General features: G+C 33.1%; 1 protein-coding gene across 4 annotated transcripts in view; it reads right to left on the reverse strand.

Moving 5' to 3' along the window:
- The window catches only part of LOC127154811 (piezo-type mechanosensitive ion channel component 2), a 96,140-nt gene that overhangs the window by 10,861 nt on the left and 61,429 nt on the right, over window positions 1-23,850 (reverse strand). For 3 of the 4 annotated variants that reach the window (XM_051096664.1, XM_051096655.1, XM_051096646.1), the window contains 20 exons: window positions 23,021-23,186; window positions 21,403-21,646; window positions 20,269-20,371; window positions 19,676-19,835; window positions 18,402-18,491; window positions 17,904-18,031; window positions 17,637-17,699; window positions 13,540-13,643; window positions 12,103-12,201; window positions 11,237-11,351; window positions 9,111-9,179; window positions 8,854-9,020; window positions 8,576-8,754; window positions 8,138-8,311; window positions 6,265-6,972; window positions 4,640-4,898; window positions 3,952-4,134; window positions 1,276-1,561; window positions 939-1,077; window positions 63-210 (listed from right to left, as the gene is read on the reverse strand). In XM_051096664.1, coding sequence (XP_050952621.1) covers window positions 63-210; window positions 939-1,077; window positions 1,276-1,561; window positions 3,952-4,134; window positions 4,640-4,898; window positions 6,265-6,972; window positions 8,138-8,311; window positions 8,576-8,754; window positions 8,854-9,020; window positions 9,111-9,179; window positions 11,237-11,351; window positions 12,103-12,201; window positions 13,540-13,643; window positions 17,637-17,699; window positions 17,904-18,031; window positions 18,402-18,491; window positions 19,676-19,835; window positions 20,269-20,371; window positions 21,403-21,646; window positions 23,021-23,186 — 3,584 coding nt within the window. The remainder of the gene's footprint in view (window positions 1-62; window positions 211-938; window positions 1,078-1,275; window positions 1,562-3,951; window positions 4,135-4,639; window positions 4,899-6,264; window positions 6,973-8,137; window positions 8,312-8,575; window positions 8,755-8,853; window positions 9,021-9,110; window positions 9,180-11,236; window positions 11,352-12,102; window positions 12,202-13,539; window positions 13,644-17,636; window positions 17,700-17,903; window positions 18,032-18,401; window positions 18,492-19,675; window positions 19,836-20,268; window positions 20,372-21,402; window positions 21,647-23,020; window positions 23,187-23,850) is intronic. The other variant, XM_051096672.1, reaches the window with a different exon arrangement.

A 23,850-nucleotide genomic window follows, 5' to 3' on the forward strand; every position in this document is an offset into this window, starting at 1 on the left:
ATCAGAAATCTTGCTGACTACTGGCATGCATCATGTGTATTATTTTTATAATTCAAATTTACCCCAAATGCCCAGAAACCAAAGACAATAATGATGAAATCAACAGTGTCTGCTAGAAACATCAAGACGTAAACATCCGTCACGGCGTTGTACTCGGGATGGATCAGGTTATAGAAGAACTGATGGATGGGCTGATAGAACTCAACCAATCTGAAGAGAGAAGATAAACAGAGACTGAGGAGACAGACTAACAAAATATATTAAAGATATTAAGATGAAGAATGAATGAATCACTCAAAAAAGTTTGCATGAAATGGCACTCATAACCTATTTTACTTCTGTAATCTGAAGGACGGGACTTGAATTTATTCATCATCCTACTGACTGAATTTTGTGACAATTTTTTTTCTGGATTCTATTTTAATAGCACATTCTTATTACTGTCTAAATAAAAGTCCTATGCCCTAAAAAAAAATGTAAAATTTATTATAACAATAAAAATCTCAGTTATTGTCAAAATAAAAGTCACACTTCTGATGCATAAGTTAAACATAAAAACTTATAATAAAAAAAATAAATAAATAAAAAAGCCAAATATCACTTGATATATTGGTCAGCCACTAATTTTATAAGTAAAGGGAATTAAAGCAATAGTTAAAACAAATTTAGGCAAAAACCAAATGAATTCATAAAACAATTTATTAAAGTGTTAATAATAGTGCCATATGAAATCAGTTTTATTTATTCAGAAATGTGTGCAATGCAAATTAAATTAATCTTTATTATTATTATTAAAAGCAGTGGTAATTAAATGCATAATAAAACTTTAACAGCTTAATCTTTTACATTTTTATATAATTTGCATTAAATTAAATTACACACACACACACACACATATTATGATTTTTACATTTGATTGTTTTCCTAAAGACACTTACTTTTTGATCACATAAACCTTTACTTTGATGAGCTGCTCTCGGATCTTCTCCATAATCATGTCTTTCCGGCTCTTCTGCGGTACTTCCGGCTCTGTGGTGCTGTTTTCCCTACGAATGCTGTTCCTTGTGCTTGTGCTGCCTGTGAAACGAACCAGCAACCAAACGTCACCACAATTATACCCACAGCAAAGCTAAACCACAGACTAACAAGACAAAACAGCCTAGAAAAAAAAGTTAATTTCACTAGTTCAAGATGAAGCCAGTATTAATAAAACCAAAGCATGTGAATTTGAGAAGAAAAACAAAGGCCTGGGATGTTTGGATTACGACTTCTCACCGCGTTTGGAGCGTACAGATGAGCGGTGGGACAGGTAAGATCCGCTAGTGCTCTGTCGCTGCAGGTAAGGTCGATGCTCAGGGTATCGCATTTGCACGTGCACCTGGGACGTGTCCACGGACATGCCGAGGTTCACGGACTTGAGCGAGTACGCTGGAGAACTCTTCCTGTCTTCCTCAGAGGGAATCGACACTGACATCTTCCCCTCGTCCACAGACTCGTCCTGATGAAGACACTCATCCTTCCGGGACGTTTTAGGGTCGTCTTCATCCCAGAGACCGTGACACTGAGCCCGAGAGAAGGAGAGAGCAGGTGCATTAATAAAGGAAAACAAACTTTAAGGTATCACAAGATTGGAAAAGGGAAACTGTGCTTCATGCAAGATCCATTTATTGCCTGTTTAATCAAAGCTGTAAAGTAAATAAAAGGCACTTTCTGCAAACAGGATAAAAATTGATGTACCATTATTTTAAGCAATAAAAAAAAACAGGGCTTTAAACTGGATTCTGCAGACTTGCAAAAAGAATCGCAAACTTCATAAAATAAATCTAAAATGCTCATTTAATATTTAATAAACACTTGATGGCTTGTTGGATTGCATTTTACACTTTTTTCTTTACAAGCAACCTGTATTATTTCATAAAAATCACACGGGTAAAAACTTTGGCATGACATTATACACTTTTTTTCATCCAGAGTAGTAATATCACAAAAATGGTGCAAAATCTAAAACTTAGAATTTTTTTGAATACAACACAATACACAAATAATATAATATAAAACATAAGAATTATTATTATTATTATCATTCTTATATTTAGGAATATTTTATATATTTTTATTATGTTTATTATTTTTATTATGTTGATGTTTTTATCTTTTTTCCACTGTAATGTGCACTCACAGTTAGGAACATTTATTAACTGTAGAAGTAAATCAAATCCATTTGAACAGGTAAACTTTTGCTTTTACTTTTAAGAATTAAAACAGACTTGATTTACTTCTATAGTTACTAAATTTTCCTACTGTGAAAGACATGTCAGGCATATTATATTAAAAATAAATAAAACTGTATGATCAAAAAATGTATAATTCCCTCCTCTCCAGGTTTTGGATTGGTTTTGATTTTGCAATACTTTTTTTTACAGGCACCTTTTTTTTTGGTCAAGTACCCTGGTGAATAGTGCTATGTCATGCTGAAGCGTTCTACTTTACTGATTTTATAAAATAAACTGAAACCTGGAGAGGAGAGAAACCTTAAACGCTAGAAATTGATTTTAAAATCCATTTTATGGTTTTCAAAGCTCTCAGCAGTCTAGTGGCTTCGTTTAGATTTCATAATGTTTGGTGAATTATGTTTGCAGCCATATCTTACAGCCAAGCTGTTAAACATCTCAAAACTAAATTAGAAAACAAGCAAAGCAGCCGTAATTTATTCTGATTACTGGAAAAAAAATTTTTGTTAGTGTGCAAATCTCAAATAAATATGTTTATAGCAAATAAACATATACTATATAAATATAATAAAATATAATTATTTAGGTTTTTAATTGTTATGTATTGTGCATTTATTTTTGCACAAGCCAACTCCCAGCACAAAAACATTATTTACATTATTTTTCTGAAACATTTGTCTAACATATTTCAAATGTTACAACCTGTTTCGGAATGTTCAGATAACATTCAAATATTCAAATGTAACATTCTCAGAATTATAAAATGGAATGTTTCTTGAAACAACTCTGAGAACTTTTGACAATACCGTTTTCATAATTTCAAAGGAACATTAGAAAAAAGTTCTTTGAAAATATTTTTGTTAGCTGGGTTAGATGCAAGAATATATATATGTACATATATATATATATATATATATATATATATATACACACTAGTGGTGTCAATCAATTAAAAAAATTAACTAATCAATCACACATTTTTTTCTAAAATTAAGTGCGATTAATCTCATCTGAAATTAAAGTTTTTAATTTTACTTTTATATTGCAATGATTTCACATTCAATCTTCAAATGAATGTAAAAACAACATAAATAAAGTATATTTTTAATATTTAAAATGCCAAATATCACTGATACCAACTGATGGCTCTATTTAAAGATTGCTATAGCCATTCAACATTACAGTATAATTGAGAGCTATCACTTTAACATTTATTAGAGTCTAAAAAATAACTTTAATTTAGGTGAACTTAAAATGATCTTCACATAAACCCATTATAATAAATGTCATAGAGCTACCTGTGCCCTTTAGCAAGAAAATTTAGCTTAATTTAATAAGATGATCAAACACTAAATTCTTAATTAAATAAAGATAAAGCTTAAAACTACAGAAGTTACTGATTTCCTCATTTTAATTTTGTTCTTTGATTAACAGACATCACAGCATCTGGTTATTAGGATATTTTGGCTGCGGAACTTGATGCGGATCTGACACTGCTTTAAATGTGACTCATAAATAATAAATAACCACATGCACAGTTTTAAGGCAGTTTTTTTTTTCGTCTTAACAGACGACATAACTACGACAATGCATACTAATTTTGACACCACTAATATATACACACATTTTTTTTAAACAAAGTTCCATTATGCTTTACTGACTTTAGTGCTACAAGATTTACATCATGCACCACTATTATGTGGCAAACGAGAGTCCGAACCTTTAGTATGGATCGGTGGAAAAACAGCGCCAGCAGCTGAACTAGGTCATAGTGCACGTATCCTTCTTTCTTCTCCGTGCCAATGATGTTGGGCGGATGGTACGGCTTCCCCTTGCTGACTTCCACGTTCTGGTTGAATGGGAAAAAGCTGAACTGGAAGAAGTATTTGATGACGATGGTGACCTGGAGGAAATAAAAACACATTTAGGAGTTATTATACATACTGGATCCTCTGCAGTGAATGGGTGCCGTCAGAATGAGAGTCTAAACAGCTGATAAAAACATCAGATTTCTGTGCAGATTTCTCTCCTGATTCAGATGAGATGACTAGAAAAAGCCATATTATGGATAGAGAACTCAACAGTTTAAAGTTAAAAATGTCTTAATGATGGATTTGTTTCATACAAACACAGTTTTTCACTTCACAAGATGTTAATTGGTGGACTGGAGTGGTGTGAATTACTTGTGGATTATTGTGATGTTTTTATCAGCTGTTTGGACTCTCATTCTGACGGCACCCATTCACTGCAGAGGATCCATTGGTGAGCAAGTGACGGAATGATACATTTCTCCAAATCTGTGCTGATGAAGAAACAAACTCTTCTACATCGGGTGTGTAACTTCGCCTGCACAGAATCTGTGCCTAAACAATTCACTTCTACAGCTTTTACCAAAAACAAACCCTGACCTCTGTGTACACGATGGCCGTCATCCAGAAACGCTTGCTGGGCCGAGGAACGGAGAGCATCGCCCACAGGAAGATGAGGATGGGCAGCACCAGCGTCGCCATGTTAGCCGAGATCATGTGGTTGAGAATGATGACCAGGTAACAGACCATCTCAGAGTGCGCCACCAGCAGGTTATAGAGAGCATAACACAGCTGGAGTCCAAGCGGCTGCGATTTATAGAAACGATCAGAGTTTTCCAGTTCCTCATCGTAGAACATTCTGGAAAAGGATCACATGAAATGACCATATATACTCTCATACCTACAACTCACACTTCTATTGTGCTCCAGTTTGGCTGGTGATGAGAATATATAATGTATAATGCATATTCGAGTAATAGCGCTGTTGTTATTGTTAAGTAAAACTAAAAATGAAACTAAAACTATTAAAAACATTTTGGTTAAGTAAAATAAAACTGATATTAAATCTAATTATTAAAATAATATTTAAAATAAACAATTTAAGACATAAAAAATACATAAAACTATTAGATGAAGAACAAAATATAAAACATATACAATCTAATTATTAAAATAATATTTTAAATAATATATTAAATGAAAAATTAAAGATATAAAAAAATTAGATAAAACTATTAGATGAAAAACATAAAATATAAAATAAAATAAATCTGATATAAAATCTAATTACTAAAATAATATTTTAAACAATATATTAAAACGAAAAATTAAAGATATAAAAAAATTGATAAAACTATTAGACGAAAAACAAACTAAACGAAAAAGTTGAAAAGTTGCCTTGACAAGTAAATGAAATACATTTAAGCTCAAATACTAAAATTATTAACTAAAATAAAACTACATCTGAAGCTTGAACTAAAATAATTTACAAACACTTTGATATTTTTCAAAAACAAAACCGGATAAAAATGGCAATAGCCCGTAACAAAACTATAATTTAATAACTACAATTAACTATAATTATTAACTATAATTTCCTTTGAAAAATAAAGACGACAACAGAATGTGCTGCTAGTCTCCTTTTAAACTGAAAATGATAAAAAATGACACAAAATAAATCACAGAAACACCTTATCACAAAAAATAAAACTTCAAAATAAATGACAACTATTTAGGATGATTAATACTAATAAAACTAATACTAACTAATAAAAACGACAAAGGCACATAAAATGAATATTAATAAAATTAAAAATGATAAATAATAAAATTACTGAGATAAAGCTAAAACTAGAGCTTAAATAAAAACGAATTCCAATTATTTACATTAATGTTTAAATAATATTTTAAGAAAATAACTAAATTGCTAACAGATAAAACTAAAACTTAATATTTTAGAAACAAACAAACAAAACGCCACAAAAACACATCAAATGATTAAAAATTAAACTAAAATGAAAACAAAAAATCTAAAAATAAAAAGCTCGTTCAAAATATTAATAAAGACTATAAAAGTATATAAATAATAGTAAAACAACACCATTTTGTTGTAAGATATTGTGTCCGCATTGATTTTTTTATTTTTTTTTTACCACTTTGACATCACAGACCCCTCTGAATAAGCTGTAATGTAATCAATTCAAACTCTATGTGAAACTACTCACTTGTTGAGCAGCAGTTCGCTGGCGGTCAGATCGGTGGTCATGGAGGGCAGCAGAGGGTCGTCCAGATCGGATTTGCTGTCGGGCGTCATCAGCATCAGACGTTTGTCGCTGTCACTTTCATCCGAGCTCACAGACAGACGGTCGAAGCTCACGGCTTTGCTGTAGCTGGGCGGCACGTCAGCGTCCGAGGTGTTGGGGGCGTCTGTGTCCGGGGTGAAAAGCTGCCCGCTGACCACGTCCGTTTGCACATTCTCGGGTTCTGATGATTCACCTTCATCCTGTCGGATTGGCTGTTCGCCCTCCTCATCTTCAGTAATGCACTGTGCTTCCTCTTGATGCTCCTCAAATTCCAGCTGAGGAACCTGAACATCTTCAACTGCTTCCTCTGGATCCACCAGATCCCATTGGATTTCCTCTTCCACTTCTTCTGTCGCTTCCTCCGCCGGATCATCCGTCACTTCTCGTGTCTCTTCCTCTGCCAGCTCATCAGTCACTTCCGGTGTCACTTCTTCTGGCAGCTCAATCGTCGCTTCCTGTTTCACTTCTTCCTCTTTTATTTCCTCATGATCTGTTCCTTCAGGTGTGTCTTCAACAATCTCCGCGGTTTCTTTCTTTTTTACCTCCACCTGTTCTTTCTCGTCCTCGACCTCGTCTATGGTGTCGTTGGTTCCTTGCCGAGAGAAAAGTGTGACGCACTGGGTAGCTTCACTGAAAGCAAAACCACAAAAACAACACAAACAGGAAACAGCACATTATTACAATCAATGCAAACACACCTATGAACAGCAGAACATCTTTAGAAGACATTTTGACATTGAATACTAGCTTTGAATAAAACAATTACCTGCAGTGCTCTATACAATAAAAATACACAAAAATGTGACCCTGGACCACAAAACCATTCGTAAGTAGCACGGATATATTTGTAGAAATAGCCAACAATACATTATACAGGTCAAAATGATTGATTTTTCTTTTATGCCAAAAATTATTAGGATATTAAGTAAAAATCTTGGTCCAAGAAGATATTTTGTAAATTTCCTACCTTAAATATATCAAAACTTAATTTTTGATTAGTAATATGCATTGCTAAGAACTTAATTTTGACAACTTTAAAGGCGATTTTCTCAATATTTAGAGTTTTTTGCACTCACAGGTTCCAGAATTTTAAATATATTCTATCCTAACAAACCATACATCAATGGAAACCTTATTTATTTGGCTTTCAGATGATGTATGAATCTCAATTTCAAAGAATTGATCCTTATGACTGGTTATGTGGTTCAGGGTCACAAATAGAAAACTTAAATATCTACTTTTATCTACCACTGAAATATCATCCTTTTTTAGGATTTCATTAATTTCTAGAGGCTAATCAGTGTCTGATATATCCAAAATGTAGAACTAATGATTTTAGTTATACTACAATAATCATCATATACATTTTATTATATTAATAACATCAATATTAAATTGCATTAATGTTAATGATACATTTAATTATTTTTTAATAACAAATAATTGTATTATATATGAAATAATGCATTATTATTATTAATAATAATAATAATAATAATAAATAGTCATTTAAACTTTTTTTTTAAGTAATAAAATGTAACGTATATGAATAGATGTTTAAAAAAACGTTAGGTGTTTTTTGAGTTCCGCTAGATTATAAATAAATAAATAAATAAATAAACTATTATTATGATAACTAATAAAAATGCTATATTAAAAAAATATATTTTAAATAAAATAAATCATAATAAATTGAATAGTTATTTATTTATTTATTAAAACAGAGCCTTATGGGATTGTGGAAGGTGAGGACAAATGTGATAAAGACGTGATGATTATGAGATATTATCAGCACCTGGACATGACGCTGCTTCCACTGTCCGCAGAAGAGTTAGACATGTCCAAACCATACATTTTGCGTAGTTTGGGACGAGCGCGTTCGCTGGTTTTGGGAATATTCTGAGGCATGTCGTCCAAGTCATCCAAGGTGGACTGACGGGAAAACAGCATGGTGGCTTCGGTGTATGCGCTGATAGATGGACAGATGACATGAGTGGAAACATAATGCAATGATGAGATGACAAGAAAAAATTAAAAAAAAATATGAGGTTGGCAAATCTCCTGCTTCTCAAATGTTGCTCCTGGGAAAAGACTTCAACTGTCATGAATGACAAATGTCATGAAAATGATGTCATTTTTTCTAATAATGACTTTATTATAAATATCATTTCTACACTTCTTGAGACTTTTTTGTGAGAATCACCCTATGATAATACAAGTCAAGAATAAAGACCTGGAGATGCTGTCTCTAGAAGCGAAGGAATCCAAACTGTGTCCGGCCCGTCTGCGGCGCTCTCTGTTTGAGCACGAGTCCTCCTCACTGATCCGGTCCAGTCCAGATTCACGAGATCCGTTCAGTTTCATCTGCTTCTGGTAGTACACGTGGATGCTTTCGCGGGACGGCACGTTTCCCTGCAGGACAAATAATACAGTGGATCAGTTATAGACTCAACATCAGGTAAACTAAACTTATCGTCATAATAATATATAAATACATAAACAATGCAGAACCTTTTTGACTTCTCTGGTCAGCATGCAGCGTTCAATGCGCAGAACGGTGGAGATGTCGATGTATTCCCTGCAGACGGAGTTCAGCCACTTGGTGATGCTCTCAACGGTGGTCAGAAATAACACCCAGGTGAACTTGATGATGTTGAAGACCCTCTTAAAGATGTTGTCTACAGGAAGTGGAAAGGTTAGTTTCAGTTTTGAGGTCTGTCAAAAGCTTACAGGTAAACAGATAAAACAAATGCGTTCCATGAACACACCTGGTCCGTCCGTTTTGTCTTCCTCTGAACTCTGACGGTCTTCCTCACCGATCTCTATCGCCACATGACCTAGGAAGTTGCTTACCCATTAGACCAACAATAATAGCCACGGTTTTTCAATTGAATTGCCCGTTTAGGCCATGAAAAAATAAGGAAGGTAATTGTGACTTCCTGTATTACAATTCTGACTTTTTCACAATTGCAAGTTAACATCTTGCAATTCTGAGAAAAAAACTGCCTGATATAAATGTAGAATTTAGACTTTTTCCTCACAATTCCGAGTTCTGAGTTTATATCTCGCAATTCTTTTTTTCAGAAATCTAATTTTATATCTCACAACTGTGTTTTTGCCATGGAATAAAAAATAATTGATAAAAAATTAAAAATGATCATGTCACAATTCTGACTTTTTAAAACACAGTTCTGCTTTTATTTTCTCATTTCTAAGGACAAAAAAAGTCCAAATTGTGATATACATATAGTCACATTTATTAAGTTGTTACTAACAATTAAGCTATTATATCACAATTCTGACTTTGTTCTCACAATTATGACTGTGTATATTTCACAATTCTGATTTAAATATCAATTCTGTGTTTATATCTCACATTCCTGAGAAAAAAAGTCCAAACTGTGAGATACAAACTTAGAATTGAGAGGAAAAAAGTCTGAATTGTGAGATACAAACTCACAATTATCATTTTTACTGTTGACAGCAGGGGCGTCGCTAGGGCTAATCATTCGGGGCTCGAGCCCCGAAAGTTTTTACTCCAGCCCCGAATGTTTTTTTGTATGGCCCTATGATTTCCATGGAATTTGTCAAAGTTTGAATGAATGAATCAAAAGTTGGTCATTAAACTTAAATCAAGTCGCGATATGGACTAGTATCTGTAAATATTATGCCACAAAAGACTATTTAAATATGAATCCTGCATGTTCTGCGTGTCTTTTTATGAATGAACGGCGCGGATGTGCGGTTTCGTTTCCTATACTGACGCGCGCAGTGATTTCAGCGTCTGCCGTTTCACTAAATGAGGACATAAATACATTAACAACATCTCCAGAACTGCTCTGAGAGTCACTTCATGAGCACTTGACTGTTTCATTTGAGTAAAACAAGCGTCAAATATATACACAGAAATTTAGAGGTATTCACGGCAACTCGTTAAAGTAAAAGTTCGGTTTAATTTTATTAATCATTCAGTATAATGCATGTGCCTACTACTACGACTACTACTATTAATTAATAAAAATTTATACAAAAATTTCACACAGAAGTTCTTCCATGTTTTACATTTTAATAGTAAATCCCCTTTATTTGCCAAAAATAAAATATAATTTTCATTAAAAGATCAATTAAATCAATATTTTATACCTTCATCTGATAACCAGAAAAATACACAACACTGAATTCCATAAGGCTATTGTAAAAATAAATAAAAGTTGTTTTTATGCATTCAAATAAACAGACATGCTATATTTGGTAACAATAAAACGTAAAGTGAGAAAAAACAAAACATTTCATAGGGTCCTAAACATGTAATTTTTCTTAACTTTTGATAAATTGACGGTAAATTGTATAAGATTCATGGTTTTAATTAACTACACATGATTAATTACATTTTGATTAATAAAATTAAATTTAACCATTAAAACAAAGGCCAGAAAAATGAAAGCAGAAAACAGAATTTGAAAAAAATAAAATAAAATGGAATTTGGGGGAAAAAAAAAATAGGGCCCTCTTTCTGCATGCAACTATATATTTGTTACAGTTATAAATACATTTTCAAATGTATTATTTTATTTGTCTAGCATATTTTTGTAATGTTATAATTTTGTTATAATACTTTGATATGTTTGTTGTTTGCAGTGATTACTATTTACTACTGTTAATAGTGGGACAAGGTCTTTAACCCCCAGTTTAATGCCCCTGGACCCACCTAGAAGGATCCAGGTTCAACCACTTGTGTCTAACAAAATCTTATGTGAGCATGATGTGAGCTCCCACCCACTACCACTAGCCCCTGATGTTTTGGCACCAGCCCCGGATGTTTTAAAATCCTAGAAACGCCCCTGGTTGACAGAAACAAGCTTCCATAATTTTCAGATGTTTAAGTCTGCCGTACCTTCTTTCTTATCTTTTTTACGTCTGCGGCCGTATCGCTTCCAGAAATGACGTCTCCCTTTGCCTCTTTCTTTCAGGGCTGCTTTAGATTCAGCGATCCAGGTGTGGTAAACAAACTACGGAACATCAACATGAATTTATTTATTGATTAAATATTTAAATACAGCATTGCACAAGGATGTCAACACATAAACATGTCACACATTCAGCCATTTCAGGAAGCCAGTTGAAATTTAACTCGTGATTCAAATTTGCATTTGACAAACATACAATGAATTTTTCTTTTAGACTAAGAATTTGTATTTTAATCCCTGAAGAGGCTGAATTGGATTTAGAAACTGGATAAACAAGCACAGAATACCCACAATGAATACAAACAACTGTTTTCCATCCAAATTTTCCAAATCTTATACATCTGATATGTATATACGTGTATACTGACATGTATTTATTCATTTATTCAGTTGTTTGGATCCAGGTTACATAAGAAAATAGAAAGACAGTAAATGATTTTTGCTCCACTAATATTTGAATGATTCATGAATGCTTAGTGTAAAATGGTTTGGTATTTTTGTGTTTATAGTGGAGCAAAACACATCATTTACAACAACCTTTAAAGTAAATAAACAGAAAAGAGACAATGAAATGACTTGGAGAAAATAAAATACCTTCCCAAAAAACACCACATGAAACAAACAATGAACAACACCCCCAAAATCATTTCCATTCCATGCATCCTTGAAAGAGTTATTTTTCACTTTTTCATATTTTCATAAATATTTTAATTGGAAGAACATGGAATGGAAATCTCCACCATCAACAAACACAGAGATGGAAACACAGATGACACATTCTCCACGGTGGTACCTTGGCCGCCCTTATTAAATACTGCAGAACAGTTTTGGGCAGTTTAATGACTGATCTGGGTAAAGCCACGAGGGCCGAAGCAAACTTTCTGATCGCTCGCTGAGAGGAGAAAAATCAGGAGAAAGTCACAGCATCAGTGTCCTGAAGCCCTTTAAACAGTTCCAACACTTTACAACACAACACATGAACAATAATGCATACGTTTCTCACTAAACTCAGGCGTAACAGACGCTTTGGGAATTTTCTGGGAATAGGGTTCGTACGCTTGCTGTAAAATGAAATTTCAGGACTTTCAAGGACTTTCAAGCATTACTTTTTTGATTGTCAAGGACTTCAAACAGAGATCTCACTTAACAAACAATGTCTAATCTTTAAATTCTAAAAAAACATTTTAAAAATTATTGCTAGAGACTTCCTAATTATTTATATTTACGTAAACTTTTTTTTGTATAAATGTTTTGTATTAATGGTTTAATGTTTTCTACTGTTTCGTTTTAAAAAATCAGAAAAAAACAATTGCGAACCTGCTCCGAAGTCCTGATCTGAATCAAATGATTCACAAACCCGCACTGATGTTCTGATCTAAATCAAATGATTCGTGATATGCGCTCCAAAGTCCGCAACTGAATCAAATGGTTCGCGAAACCCACTCCGATGTTCCGATCTACATCAAATGATTTGAGATATGCTCTCCAAAGTCCCTAACTGAATCAAATAATTTACAATCCCACTCCGACGTTCTGATCTAAATCAAATGATTCGTGTGCCTGCTCCGAATTCCTGATCTGAATCAAATGATTTGTGATATGCACTCCGAAGTCCCAAGCTGAATCAAATGATTTACGAAACCGCTCCGATGTTACGATCTAAATCAAATGGTTTGTGAGCCTGCTTCGAATTCCTAATCTGAATCAAATGATTCACAATATGCACTCCGAAGTCCCGAACTGAATCAAATGATTCACAAAACCCACTCTGATGTTCCGATCTAAATCAAATGATTAGTGATATGCGCTCTGAAGTCCCAAACTGAATCAAATGATTCACGAACCCGCTCCGAAGTACTTCAAGCACTTTAAGCGCCTTGTACGAACCCTGTAGGAAGCAACACGGGTGCTTCTGAAGAAAGTTTATTTGTTAATCTCTCAATCATGGTATAGCATTTTTTTTTAATGTTTTGATCATAAAACTAAGCATTTAAATCATCATACTAAGACACATTCTTGGAAGATATAGGGTGACAACTGATATTTAGATAATTTTATAAAGTAGTCTTCTACACTTCTACACGGTTATAAAGACTGCATTGTTTTACATTACAAGCTATCAAAATTTCAGACTCTTTGATCAAATTAAATATTACCATCTGCACTAAACTGCATACACACACACACACACACACACACACATATATATATATAGCAGTGGTTTACTCACCTGGAAGGCTGATCTCTTGGGCAGTTCTTCATCTTTTTTCTCCTCCTCTTCCTCCTCCTCTTCACTGTCAGTTTCAAACAGGTAATAATCACCACTTCTAACCACTGAGAGAGGAATGAAGGAGAGCGTTTAGCAAGAAAAATAATATAAAATTAGCAAACAGGAGAATAACATTTTTGATGATCAAATCATTACAGCCAAATAACACCACCTGAAAAAATATGAATGCATCTCTTGAACAAACTTACCTGAATATCTAAATCTAAAACCGCAGTCAAACTTAGTTTATAATGCACAACAGATTAGCATGTGTCATTAATGTTTGTAAAGCATAAAAACCACACCACAAAAAAAACACACACACACACACACACAAAAAAACAACAACAGTTAAACACAACATTGAATAATTTTAGACTTTTATAAAATGTAGCTACAGCATGTTTTATATTTTTATAGTACTTCAATAAAACGGCATTTATCAATAAAATATATAACACTAAACCCATTTTGTATCTCTAGTTAGGTTAGTCAGTCATCTTACAACTCAGAAACACCTCTGTGTCTGCAGTTTCACAATCGCATGGCAAAACAGGATTTGGAATATGGAAACTGCCTTGTGTCCTTGAACAGAAGAGCCGCAATGGAGAGGAAGGACAGGGGGAAGATGCTGGGAAAACATTTCAACACTATTTGAGGGCCTCAGGTTAACAAAACCAAATTCTGGCCCTAAAAATATCCAAAAAAGACCACATTTTCTATAGTGATTAGTGTCTCATTAAAAAAACCTACCTGGTACCACAGTAACACCATGGCTTTTGCAGAGGATCATGATAGTTATACTATGGTATTCTTTGCAGGACACGTACATACCATAGTATATGAATATGGCAACCATATTCAATCATGTACCATGGTACTACCGTCTGATACCACCACAGTATGTTTGTGTATGGTAGGTTTTCCTTAAAGGAGAAGTCCACTTCCAGAACAACAATTTACAAATAATGTACTCACCCCCTTGTCATCCAAGATGTTCATGTCTTTCTGTCTTCAGTCATAAAGAAATTATGTTTTTTGAGGAAAACATTTCAGCATTTTTCTCCATATAATGGACTGATATGGCGCCCCAATTTTAAACTTCCAAAATGCAGTTTAAATGTGGCTTCAAACGATCCCAAATGCGGCTGTAAAAGATCCCAGCTGAGAAAGAAGTTTCTTATCTGGCATAACGATCGGTTAGTTTAATAAAAATAATACAATTTATATACTTTTTTAATGCCAAACGCTCGCATTGCCTTACTCTGCCTGAACTCTTGTTTTGTTCCGGTTCATGACAGTTAGTGTATGTCGAAAAACTCTCATCTCATGTTCTCCCTCAACTTCAAAATCGTTCTATATCGCTGTTTTACCTTTTTTAAGGGTGTTTAATCTTCTTTGCATGTTCACCTTGCAAAGACTGGGTCGGAACTTCTGCAGCGATGTAGGATGATTTTGACATGATTTTTGAAGTTGACGGAGAAAATACGATTGTATTGAGTTTTTTGACATACCCTAACTGTCTTGAGCCACAATACACAGAGGAGAGAAAGGCAAGATGAGCGTTTGAGATTAAAAAGTATTTAAACTGTATTTTTGATATTTTCGCTAGATAAGACCCTTCTTCCTCAGCTGGGATCATTTACAACCGCATTTGGGATCGTTTGAAGCCGCATTTAAACTGCATTTTGGGAAAAAAATCGGGGCACCATATCAGTCCATTATATGGAGAAAAATGCAGAAATGTTTTCCTCAAAAAAAAAAAACTGTTTCTTTACAACTGAAGAAAGAAAGACATGAACACCTTGGATGACAAGGGTGTGAGTACATTATATGTGAATCTTTGTTTTGGAAGTGGACTTTTCCTTTAATAGTCCATATTCTAATCACTATAGAAAACAAATATTGATGTTTAATAAAAGTTTACAGTGAAATCACATCTCTTGTGCTTCAGTATCACGCTGATAACTGAGATCAGCTCATCAAAGAAGACAAAGTAAATACCATCTCACTCATTTCACACACTGTAGAGCACCATGAGTTTGAGGTATTTCTTTTGCTTTTTGATGCTTTCTGTTGAGCACTTTCTTTGTTGAAGAGAGATAAAGAGAGGGAGCATAAATGTCTGGTTTATAAACTTATTTCACCCAAAAATGAACATTTATGAATTTTCTTGTAACTCAAAAGATTTTTTTTCCACATGGAACTCAAAGAGAGAAACGCAGGCTCTTTCACACACTATGAAAGTAGTTTGCTTTGTTTACTGAAAAAAAAATACTTTGAATTGAATTTTAACTTTGTATTTTGCTCTGTATTATGCACTTTTGAAATGTTCAGAGTCAAAAAGATGTTTAATGTTTTTAAGAAGTCTCTTTTGCTTACAGTAAAAACAATAATATTGTGGAATATTATTACAATTTAAAATAACTGTTTTCTATTTGAATACATTTAAAAATGTAATTTATTCCTGTCATGCCAAAGCTGATTTGTAAAGAATTCAGGAGGATTCACAATAACAATTCTAACTCTGTTACATAAACAATATTTATGATTATTACCAATGTTAAAACAGTTGCTGCTTTAAGGAAACTGATACACTCTAAAAAATGCTTGGTTAATTTTTTTTAACCCAAATGTTGGGTTCAGCTCACTGAGTCATTTTATTGTTTTTTTTTTTTTTTTTTAATATATTTCCCATGTGCTGGGTAAAATGCTTGACGGGTTTAAATGTATGTAATATTGTAAACTGTTTTCCCTGAAATAAATTAAGTGTGTCTTGTATTTTGTCCATATGTTCTTGCTTAATAATAAATGTTCATCTTTTAATTACTGCTGTTGCCTCTAGTAATTCTGTGTTTTTATGAGTTCCAGTCAATTTTAAACAAGCAATATAATAATTTTTAAGCAATAGCTGACTTAGATAAAATATATAAACATTTTGTAATATGATTTCGATGTACATTTTCTGTGGTAATGCAATGTCTGATTTTAAAATGCCTTTCAAAGGATGAATTTTGAGATTTTAAGTTTTGAATTAATATATAATTTCTTATGATTTCTAAAATGTAATAGAGAAAAAGGCAACGAAGAAAGTCTTTTGTAACAAAGGTCAGAACTCTTAAGTTGCACTCTTGACATATATTAATCTATTACTTTTCCTACACAATTTGTAACAAAAATATGGTAAAATATCTATTTAGGAGTCTTAGACCTTTCCAATGATGTATAGTTTGTCATGATTAGGATTTATTTGTAATATGGTGAAGCAAACTTATGTGTCCCACAGAGGGGACACTGAAAGGGTTCAATAGAAACTTTAAAAGAACAGCATCTATTTGAAATAGAAATCTTCTGTAACATTATAAATGTCTTTACCTTCACGTTTAATTAATTAATGCCTCCATTCTGAATAAAAGTATTAATTTTAAATTCACATTGACTTTTATTGCAGTAAAAAGAGCGCCATAAACATTCTGCTAAATAACTCTTTAAGAAGTTCCATTGAGAAAAACAAACAAACAAACAGCATTTTCATTTTTGGATGAATTACTTTTATAATACCAATGCACCTCACAGTGGTTTGTTATTATAATATGGCGATGAGGAAAATCTCTCTCTTTTCTACGATAGAGTTCCTAGTGGATTTTAATAAAGCAGAGTGATTCTCTACTGTACGGCTCCGTTCACCTACTCATTCGGTCACATGACAACAAACCAGAACCATCCAGACATTCAGCTTTTCCTTTAGCAGCTGTATAGATCTATTTAAGGCATCAAATCGATATCATTTTTTCCACCTATAAGTGTTAGAATAGCTTTATTTTAAGTCACAATTTAGTTTTACACTTCAGAATATCAAGGAAATGAAACGACTGCTTTAAAGTAGTGTACAATCTAAATGCCAACAGCCTTAAATAGATGTAGAAAAGTCTAAGGTCTGGAGGGTGCGTTTGTCGTCTCGGAGGTCTGACGGAGCACAGGTGCAGTATGGGAATCCTCTGACTTCTGGTCAAGGACACAAGGATCAGTGAGATCAGAGGAAGGTATGAGGAACCTACTGGACGCATGGTCAACCCAAGGCCTCCACCACTGCTTTTTTTGCACCTTGTTTTTCTTTCTCTCTGCAAACGAAATGTCAGAGCGTTAATGAAAGCACGTCAGTGACGGTTAAAACCTTTTCCTGGTTGCTTTATGGAAAATGTGAATAAGATACACATACAATGCTCATACTAAACAACTTTTTATCATTTTGTTGGTGACGTTTTTAAGAAACGACAACATTTTAGCACAATTACACTCTCCTGCTGTCATGATCTACATCGTACCATCATCATCATCATCGTTGTCGTCAGGTTGGATGAGTTTCTGCTCGTCTCCAGACTCCTGAGCCATGCTGAGCATTTTCTCCTTTCCTCTCTTAAACTTCTGCTGTCGCGTCTTAATACGATCCATCCTGAATTAACGCATTCATGGTAGTGAGAGAAATCATTCGCAGAATGTATATAATAATAAGCTCAAATAACATGTACATTGTTGTCATATATACTGTTTAAAAATATGTAAACAGAAGTCTCTTCTGCTCACCAAAGCTTCATTTAATAATAAATACAGTCAGAACAGTAATATTGTGAAATATTATTTAAGAATAGTTGTGTTTTTCAATTAGAAAATATGTTAGAAATAGTTGGCTTGGTCCAAGAACTCTTCATGAAAAATATTATGAAAACTTGTGGGTTATTAGATGCACCTAATAATAGTATCATGAAACACTAAACACAAACAAATAAGATCATGGCACTGATGAATGAAAACATGCTTCTTACTGTCTCTTCAGTTGCTCCATGGATCTCTTCTCCTCCTCCAGACGAGCTCTCACGGCCTTCACAATGCTGGCCTGAAACAACTCGGCTCCTCTGACAGAAAAACAGACGGACAACAGTCAACTACACTGTACTGACATTTACACTTACTGTGCTAGATATCATAAATATCACGTTTATGTTATTAGTCCATACTTAAAAATCAAGTGACTGTTCTTAGATTTGAAATATATGGAAGCTTGTTTCTGCCACAGAATATAAAAATATATAAAAAAAAGTTTTGTTGCATTTTTATCCCTCCAAATTCTGACTTTTTCCCTTCAGAATTCTGAGTTCACATCTTGTAATTCTGACTTTTTTCTTGGAATTTTAAGTTTACATCTTGCAATTTGGACTTGTTTTCTTACAATTTTTTTCTGAGTTAACAATTCTTTTTCCTCAGAATTCAGACTTTACATCTCACAATTCTAATTTTTTTTAAATTTTCCTTAGAATTCTGAATTTACATCACAACTTTTTTTCTAAGAATTCTGAGTTTATATCAGAACTTTGGTTTATATCTCACAATTCATATATATTGTTTCCTCACAATCGTGAGTTTATATCTTCTAATTCAGAACTTACATTCTGCAATTATGATTTTTTTTCTCCAAATTCTGACTTTTTCCATTCAGAATTCTGAGTTCACATCTTGCAATTCTGACTTTCTTCTTGGAATTCTGAGTTTACATCTTGCAATTGTTACTTTTTTTCTTGCAGTTCTGACTTTTTTTTTTTTTTTACCTAAGAATTCTGAATTTACATCTTGCCTTTTTAAGCTTTTTTCTAAGAATTGTTCTTGGAAATTTACAGTTAAGACTTCACTTCTCAGAACTTTGAGTTTATATCTCCCAATTCTGATATTTTTTTTCTCACAATTTTGAGTTTATATCTTGTAATTCTGAATTTACATTCAGCAATTACAACCTTTTTACTCTGAACTCTGGGAGAATATTTTGCAACTCGCAACAAGGTTTTATCTCCCAATTCTGATATTTTTTCTTAAGAATTAAGAGGAAAAACGTCTGAATTGTGAGATATAAACTCAGAATTGTGAGAAAAAAAAATATAATTGTGAGATAAAAAGCTGTAGGCAGAAATAAGTTTCCAGCAGAAATGAGTTTCCATAAACATGTTCTCGGCACTGCAAATATAAAATTGTCCCTCAGTCAAAATAAATTCAAACATGAAAACAAATCTAAGAAACTTGTGTGTGAAAGTATGTAAAAATTTCGTACCGAGATGCAAGAATCTGTCCAGCACGGATGTCCGCAACCACATGCAGGAAGTAGTAGCTCATGAAGACGCGCCTCTGCAGCAGAAGGAACGTAAAGCAAATACTGTCCCAGATGATCCCAGCCTCATCCTTCGGCACCTCACATCCATTTATAGACACGCCTGAAGACACACGGAACTCATGTGAAGCCATTAGAGATGTAAATATTGCAATGTTGCTTTCCAAAAGTTATAAGTGCATGTCGCTGAGCAAATAAGCATAAAAATATGCTGTGCACTCAAATATTGTCTAAAATAATCCATATGCAATAAAGTTCATATTTTATGAACTTTACATATTGAGATATTACATATTTACATATACTTTTCATATTGAGAGATATCTGTAATGAACATTTTGTTGACACCACTTTGGTTCATCACAATGCATTGCCTTTTTCGTGAAAGACGCTATGGCATCTTTGAAAGCACACAAATAGGCTGCCTTCTTTTCAAACTAAGATGCTTTTGTAGACAGCTAACAATATATGTTTAATTTATATATCATTGCAAAGGTTAGAAACCAAAATGTTGGCCAAACACAACCATTCTTTACCTTCTAGAGCTTTGTATTCTTTTATGGTGCAGGCAAGACTGAGCAGCTGAACCAACCAGCAGCTATTCTTCACCAAATGCTTGATATAACCACATGCCAAAATCTGTGAAAAAATAAAGGAAAAATTACAATTCTTACTGCATTTTATTTACTTATCTATTAATTTATTGCTTTACACATTTTCTCTGTTCATGCATTTTTTAGCACCCTCAATAGATAAAAATAATGAATGATTAAATATTTAATTCACTGCAATTTGCCTCCAAATATATTTATTGCTTTCAAAATGTAGCACGGTCAGTTTTAAAGAATTTGTTTCCAATTTTAACAAAATAAAATAAAATGTTACATTTTAAATAAAAACATTTCATTGATATAATTGTGTTCATTAAATATCACTACTAAGATATCACTACTAAATGCTAAATGTAATAAAACGTAAAAATGTAGCACATTCAATTTTAAAGCATGATTCATGTTTCAACAAAAAATAAAATAATATATAACAAGATGTTTCATTAATGCAATTTTTTTTATTTTATTCAACTTAAAACACAACTTCGTATGATAATTAAATGCTACATGTAGAGTATGTAAAATAATTAATTAATAATTAATCATGATTAGTCTCATGATTTTTGGTAACTGACATAACTAATCTTAAATATTTAATTTGCTTCAATTTCCCACCAAATTAATTTCACCTAATTGCTTTCAAAATGCAGTGCATTAAATTTTAAAGCATAAGATTCATGTTTAACAAAAGAAAATATGTAATATAATATGTAATAAAGATATTTCACTGATGTAATTTTTTACATTTTATTCACAGATACTAAAACTTCATAATTAAAGACAAAATGTAGAGTATATACTGTTAAATTGAAAAGTAAAATTGACTGTAAAATTTTACAATAAATAAATAAATGTGATTACTTTGTAAAAAAAGATATTTCACTGATGCAATTTTTAAATTTTTATTCACAGATACTGAAACTGCATAATTAAAGACAAAATGTAGATTATATACTTTTTATTTATTTATAAGTAAATAAATGTGATTAATTTGGCGGGACTGGCTGAAAACAGTAAATGTATGTGTTTCTTGGGTATTAGTTATAAGACTCCACTCACAGCAAAGACGTTCTTCATTGTGATGACAAAAAGATTGTAAGCTATGAGGAAGTCCCAGTAACGGAGGATCTTCTTGATTGGCTTGAGCAAGAGATTGCCTCCAAAGAGCAAGAAGTAAAAACACGCCACCAGGTAACCCATGCAGAAGATGCTGATCCGAGTCGTGCCCGTGATGAAGATGATGGTCAGGACGAACCAGAACAGGTAGCTAAACATGATCACCTTCAGCATGTCCAGGTACGACCTAAAAGAGAATGGAAAGAGCATTAACATGACAGTAATGTTTACCTGACGTTTATCTAATTATCATTTTTTAGCTGATAACGACAGCCGATTATACAGAATGATATCTGCTGATACCAATAGCTTAGTTACACCCTGTTAACTACATGTATAGGCCTCTCATGTTAAAATGAACAACAAAGCTATTATAATCAGTGCTGTTTATTTTAAGATTATAACAATCACACTCATATAACTCTTGTATACAACTCAATTGCACATACATTTATGAGCATTTGTGCATTTACTGTTTGATTTTGTGCTAAAATGCACAGGATTTAAGAACAGTAACAAAGCACAAAGCTCTTTGCGATTATTAGATGGGAGGTGCACTACAAGTAATGTTTGTTTAGTGAAGGAAAGTCGTGGAATATAAAATAAAAAATAATATAAATATAAATGAATGTCTCATAAATGAATGTGTAATGTATATTTATCTGAATTATGTTTGGAAATCAAATCTAAATAATTTAAAGAATTTAAAATAGATATAAAATACGAAACTAGCAAAGAAAACATTTTAACAGAAAAAAAAGACACACTTAAAAACTGCAAACATAGTGCAGCCATCATTTATTTAAATGAGATGATGTCACAGCCATTTATGCTTCATTTCCTACACAGTATCAGACATCCTGACAGGCATAATTATAATGAGCGGATCGATGTCCGGAGCAATTCCTTCACATGCATATGGACGCACTGCACGCTAAAAGCTCGCACATGCTTTGAAATGCACTTTAGACCCGCCACTCCAAAGGTTAAAGTACATCCTCCGGGCTTCACGGCCTGTTTGTAGACGCTGGACGTTGTGTTTAGCCACAGGCCTGTACTAAGAGCTTTGATGAAAAGCTGAGATGTTGTGCATTGATGGACCACAACAAGCAGCAGCTTCCTCCCCTAAAATCAATCACCTTGTAGAAAAAAAGATCAGTCCATACTTAAAAGCTACTTATTGGGTTAGAGCTCAGACAGAGAGAGAACGAGAGCGTTTGATGGTGCGTTATGGATTTTTCCCTTCTTTTGTGCAATTCGATCCGTGGAAATTCTTGGAAAGTGAGAGCCAGAGAGGATCACATACAGTAGAGTGACTGACATTCAAAGACCTGAATAAACTGCTCCTCAACAGCAACACGGAGTGACAAAGCAACCAGAAGAGTTTGCTGGTGATGTGACAGTGTTTCATAAGAAATATTTGAAAATATCTGAAAGAATATTGATATATGTATTTGTTTATTTGATATATATCTATACTTTTCTTCTGTCTGAAAGAGAAAATTTTCATTTTCCATGTTGCATTTGGTTATTCAATTCAGCATCTGAAAAATTAGCGTACCTGCAGTGAATAAAGTCCGGTACGGGGTTGTGAACGCTGAAGGACGCCGCGTCTAGATCTCGGCAGATCTCCACGTTATCTCCGGCCATCAGACGAACGGCCGCTTTGTTTTCATCATCAAACACCTGCCTTTGCAGCGATGCACACAACAGTAGCATGAAATCATCTACGACAAACAGAGAAACAGGGGAGAGGACATGAATTTAAGGGTCAGTATGGTATATGGTATATAATAAAATCATAAAAAAAATAAAAAATGAGTAAGTCCTAAGATAATTTATTGACTTTGGCAGTGCAAGTAATTTTCTTTATTACATTTGAAATTAAAAAAGAACTAAAATAAAGCATTGCAAAATATTAAATGTGATAATCTGATAAACTAGCAAAAAAAATACTTTATTTAATACTTTTAGACATGCAAAAAATAAAATAAAATAAAACAGTACAAGCAATTTTCTTTGTTATGTTTGAAATTAAAACAGAACTAAAATAAAGCAATGAAAAACATAAAATATTGCGATAATCTCATAAACTAGCAAATAAATACTTTATTTAATACTTTTAGACATGCAAAAAATAAAATAAAATACAATACAATAAAACAGTGCAAGTAATTTTATTTATAATCTGATAAACTAGCAAAAAAAAAAAATTATTGACTGTGGCAGTGCAAGTAATTTGCATGCATTCATTTCTTTGGTGTCGTCTGTAACGGACAAAACACTGTGATTCATGGCGGTCTGTTTTTGCAGTATCATCGATTTCATAGAAATGTGGTCGGTCAGTTTGCATACGTGTCAAAATAACCTGGACCGAAACCGATCAGGCCT

This window comes from Labeo rohita, chromosome 2 (genome assembly GCF_022985175.1).
Source record: "Labeo rohita strain BAU-BD-2019 chromosome 2, IGBB_LRoh.1.0, whole genome shotgun sequence".
NCBI lineage: Eukaryota > Metazoa > Chordata > Actinopteri > Cypriniformes > Cyprinidae > Labeo > Labeo rohita.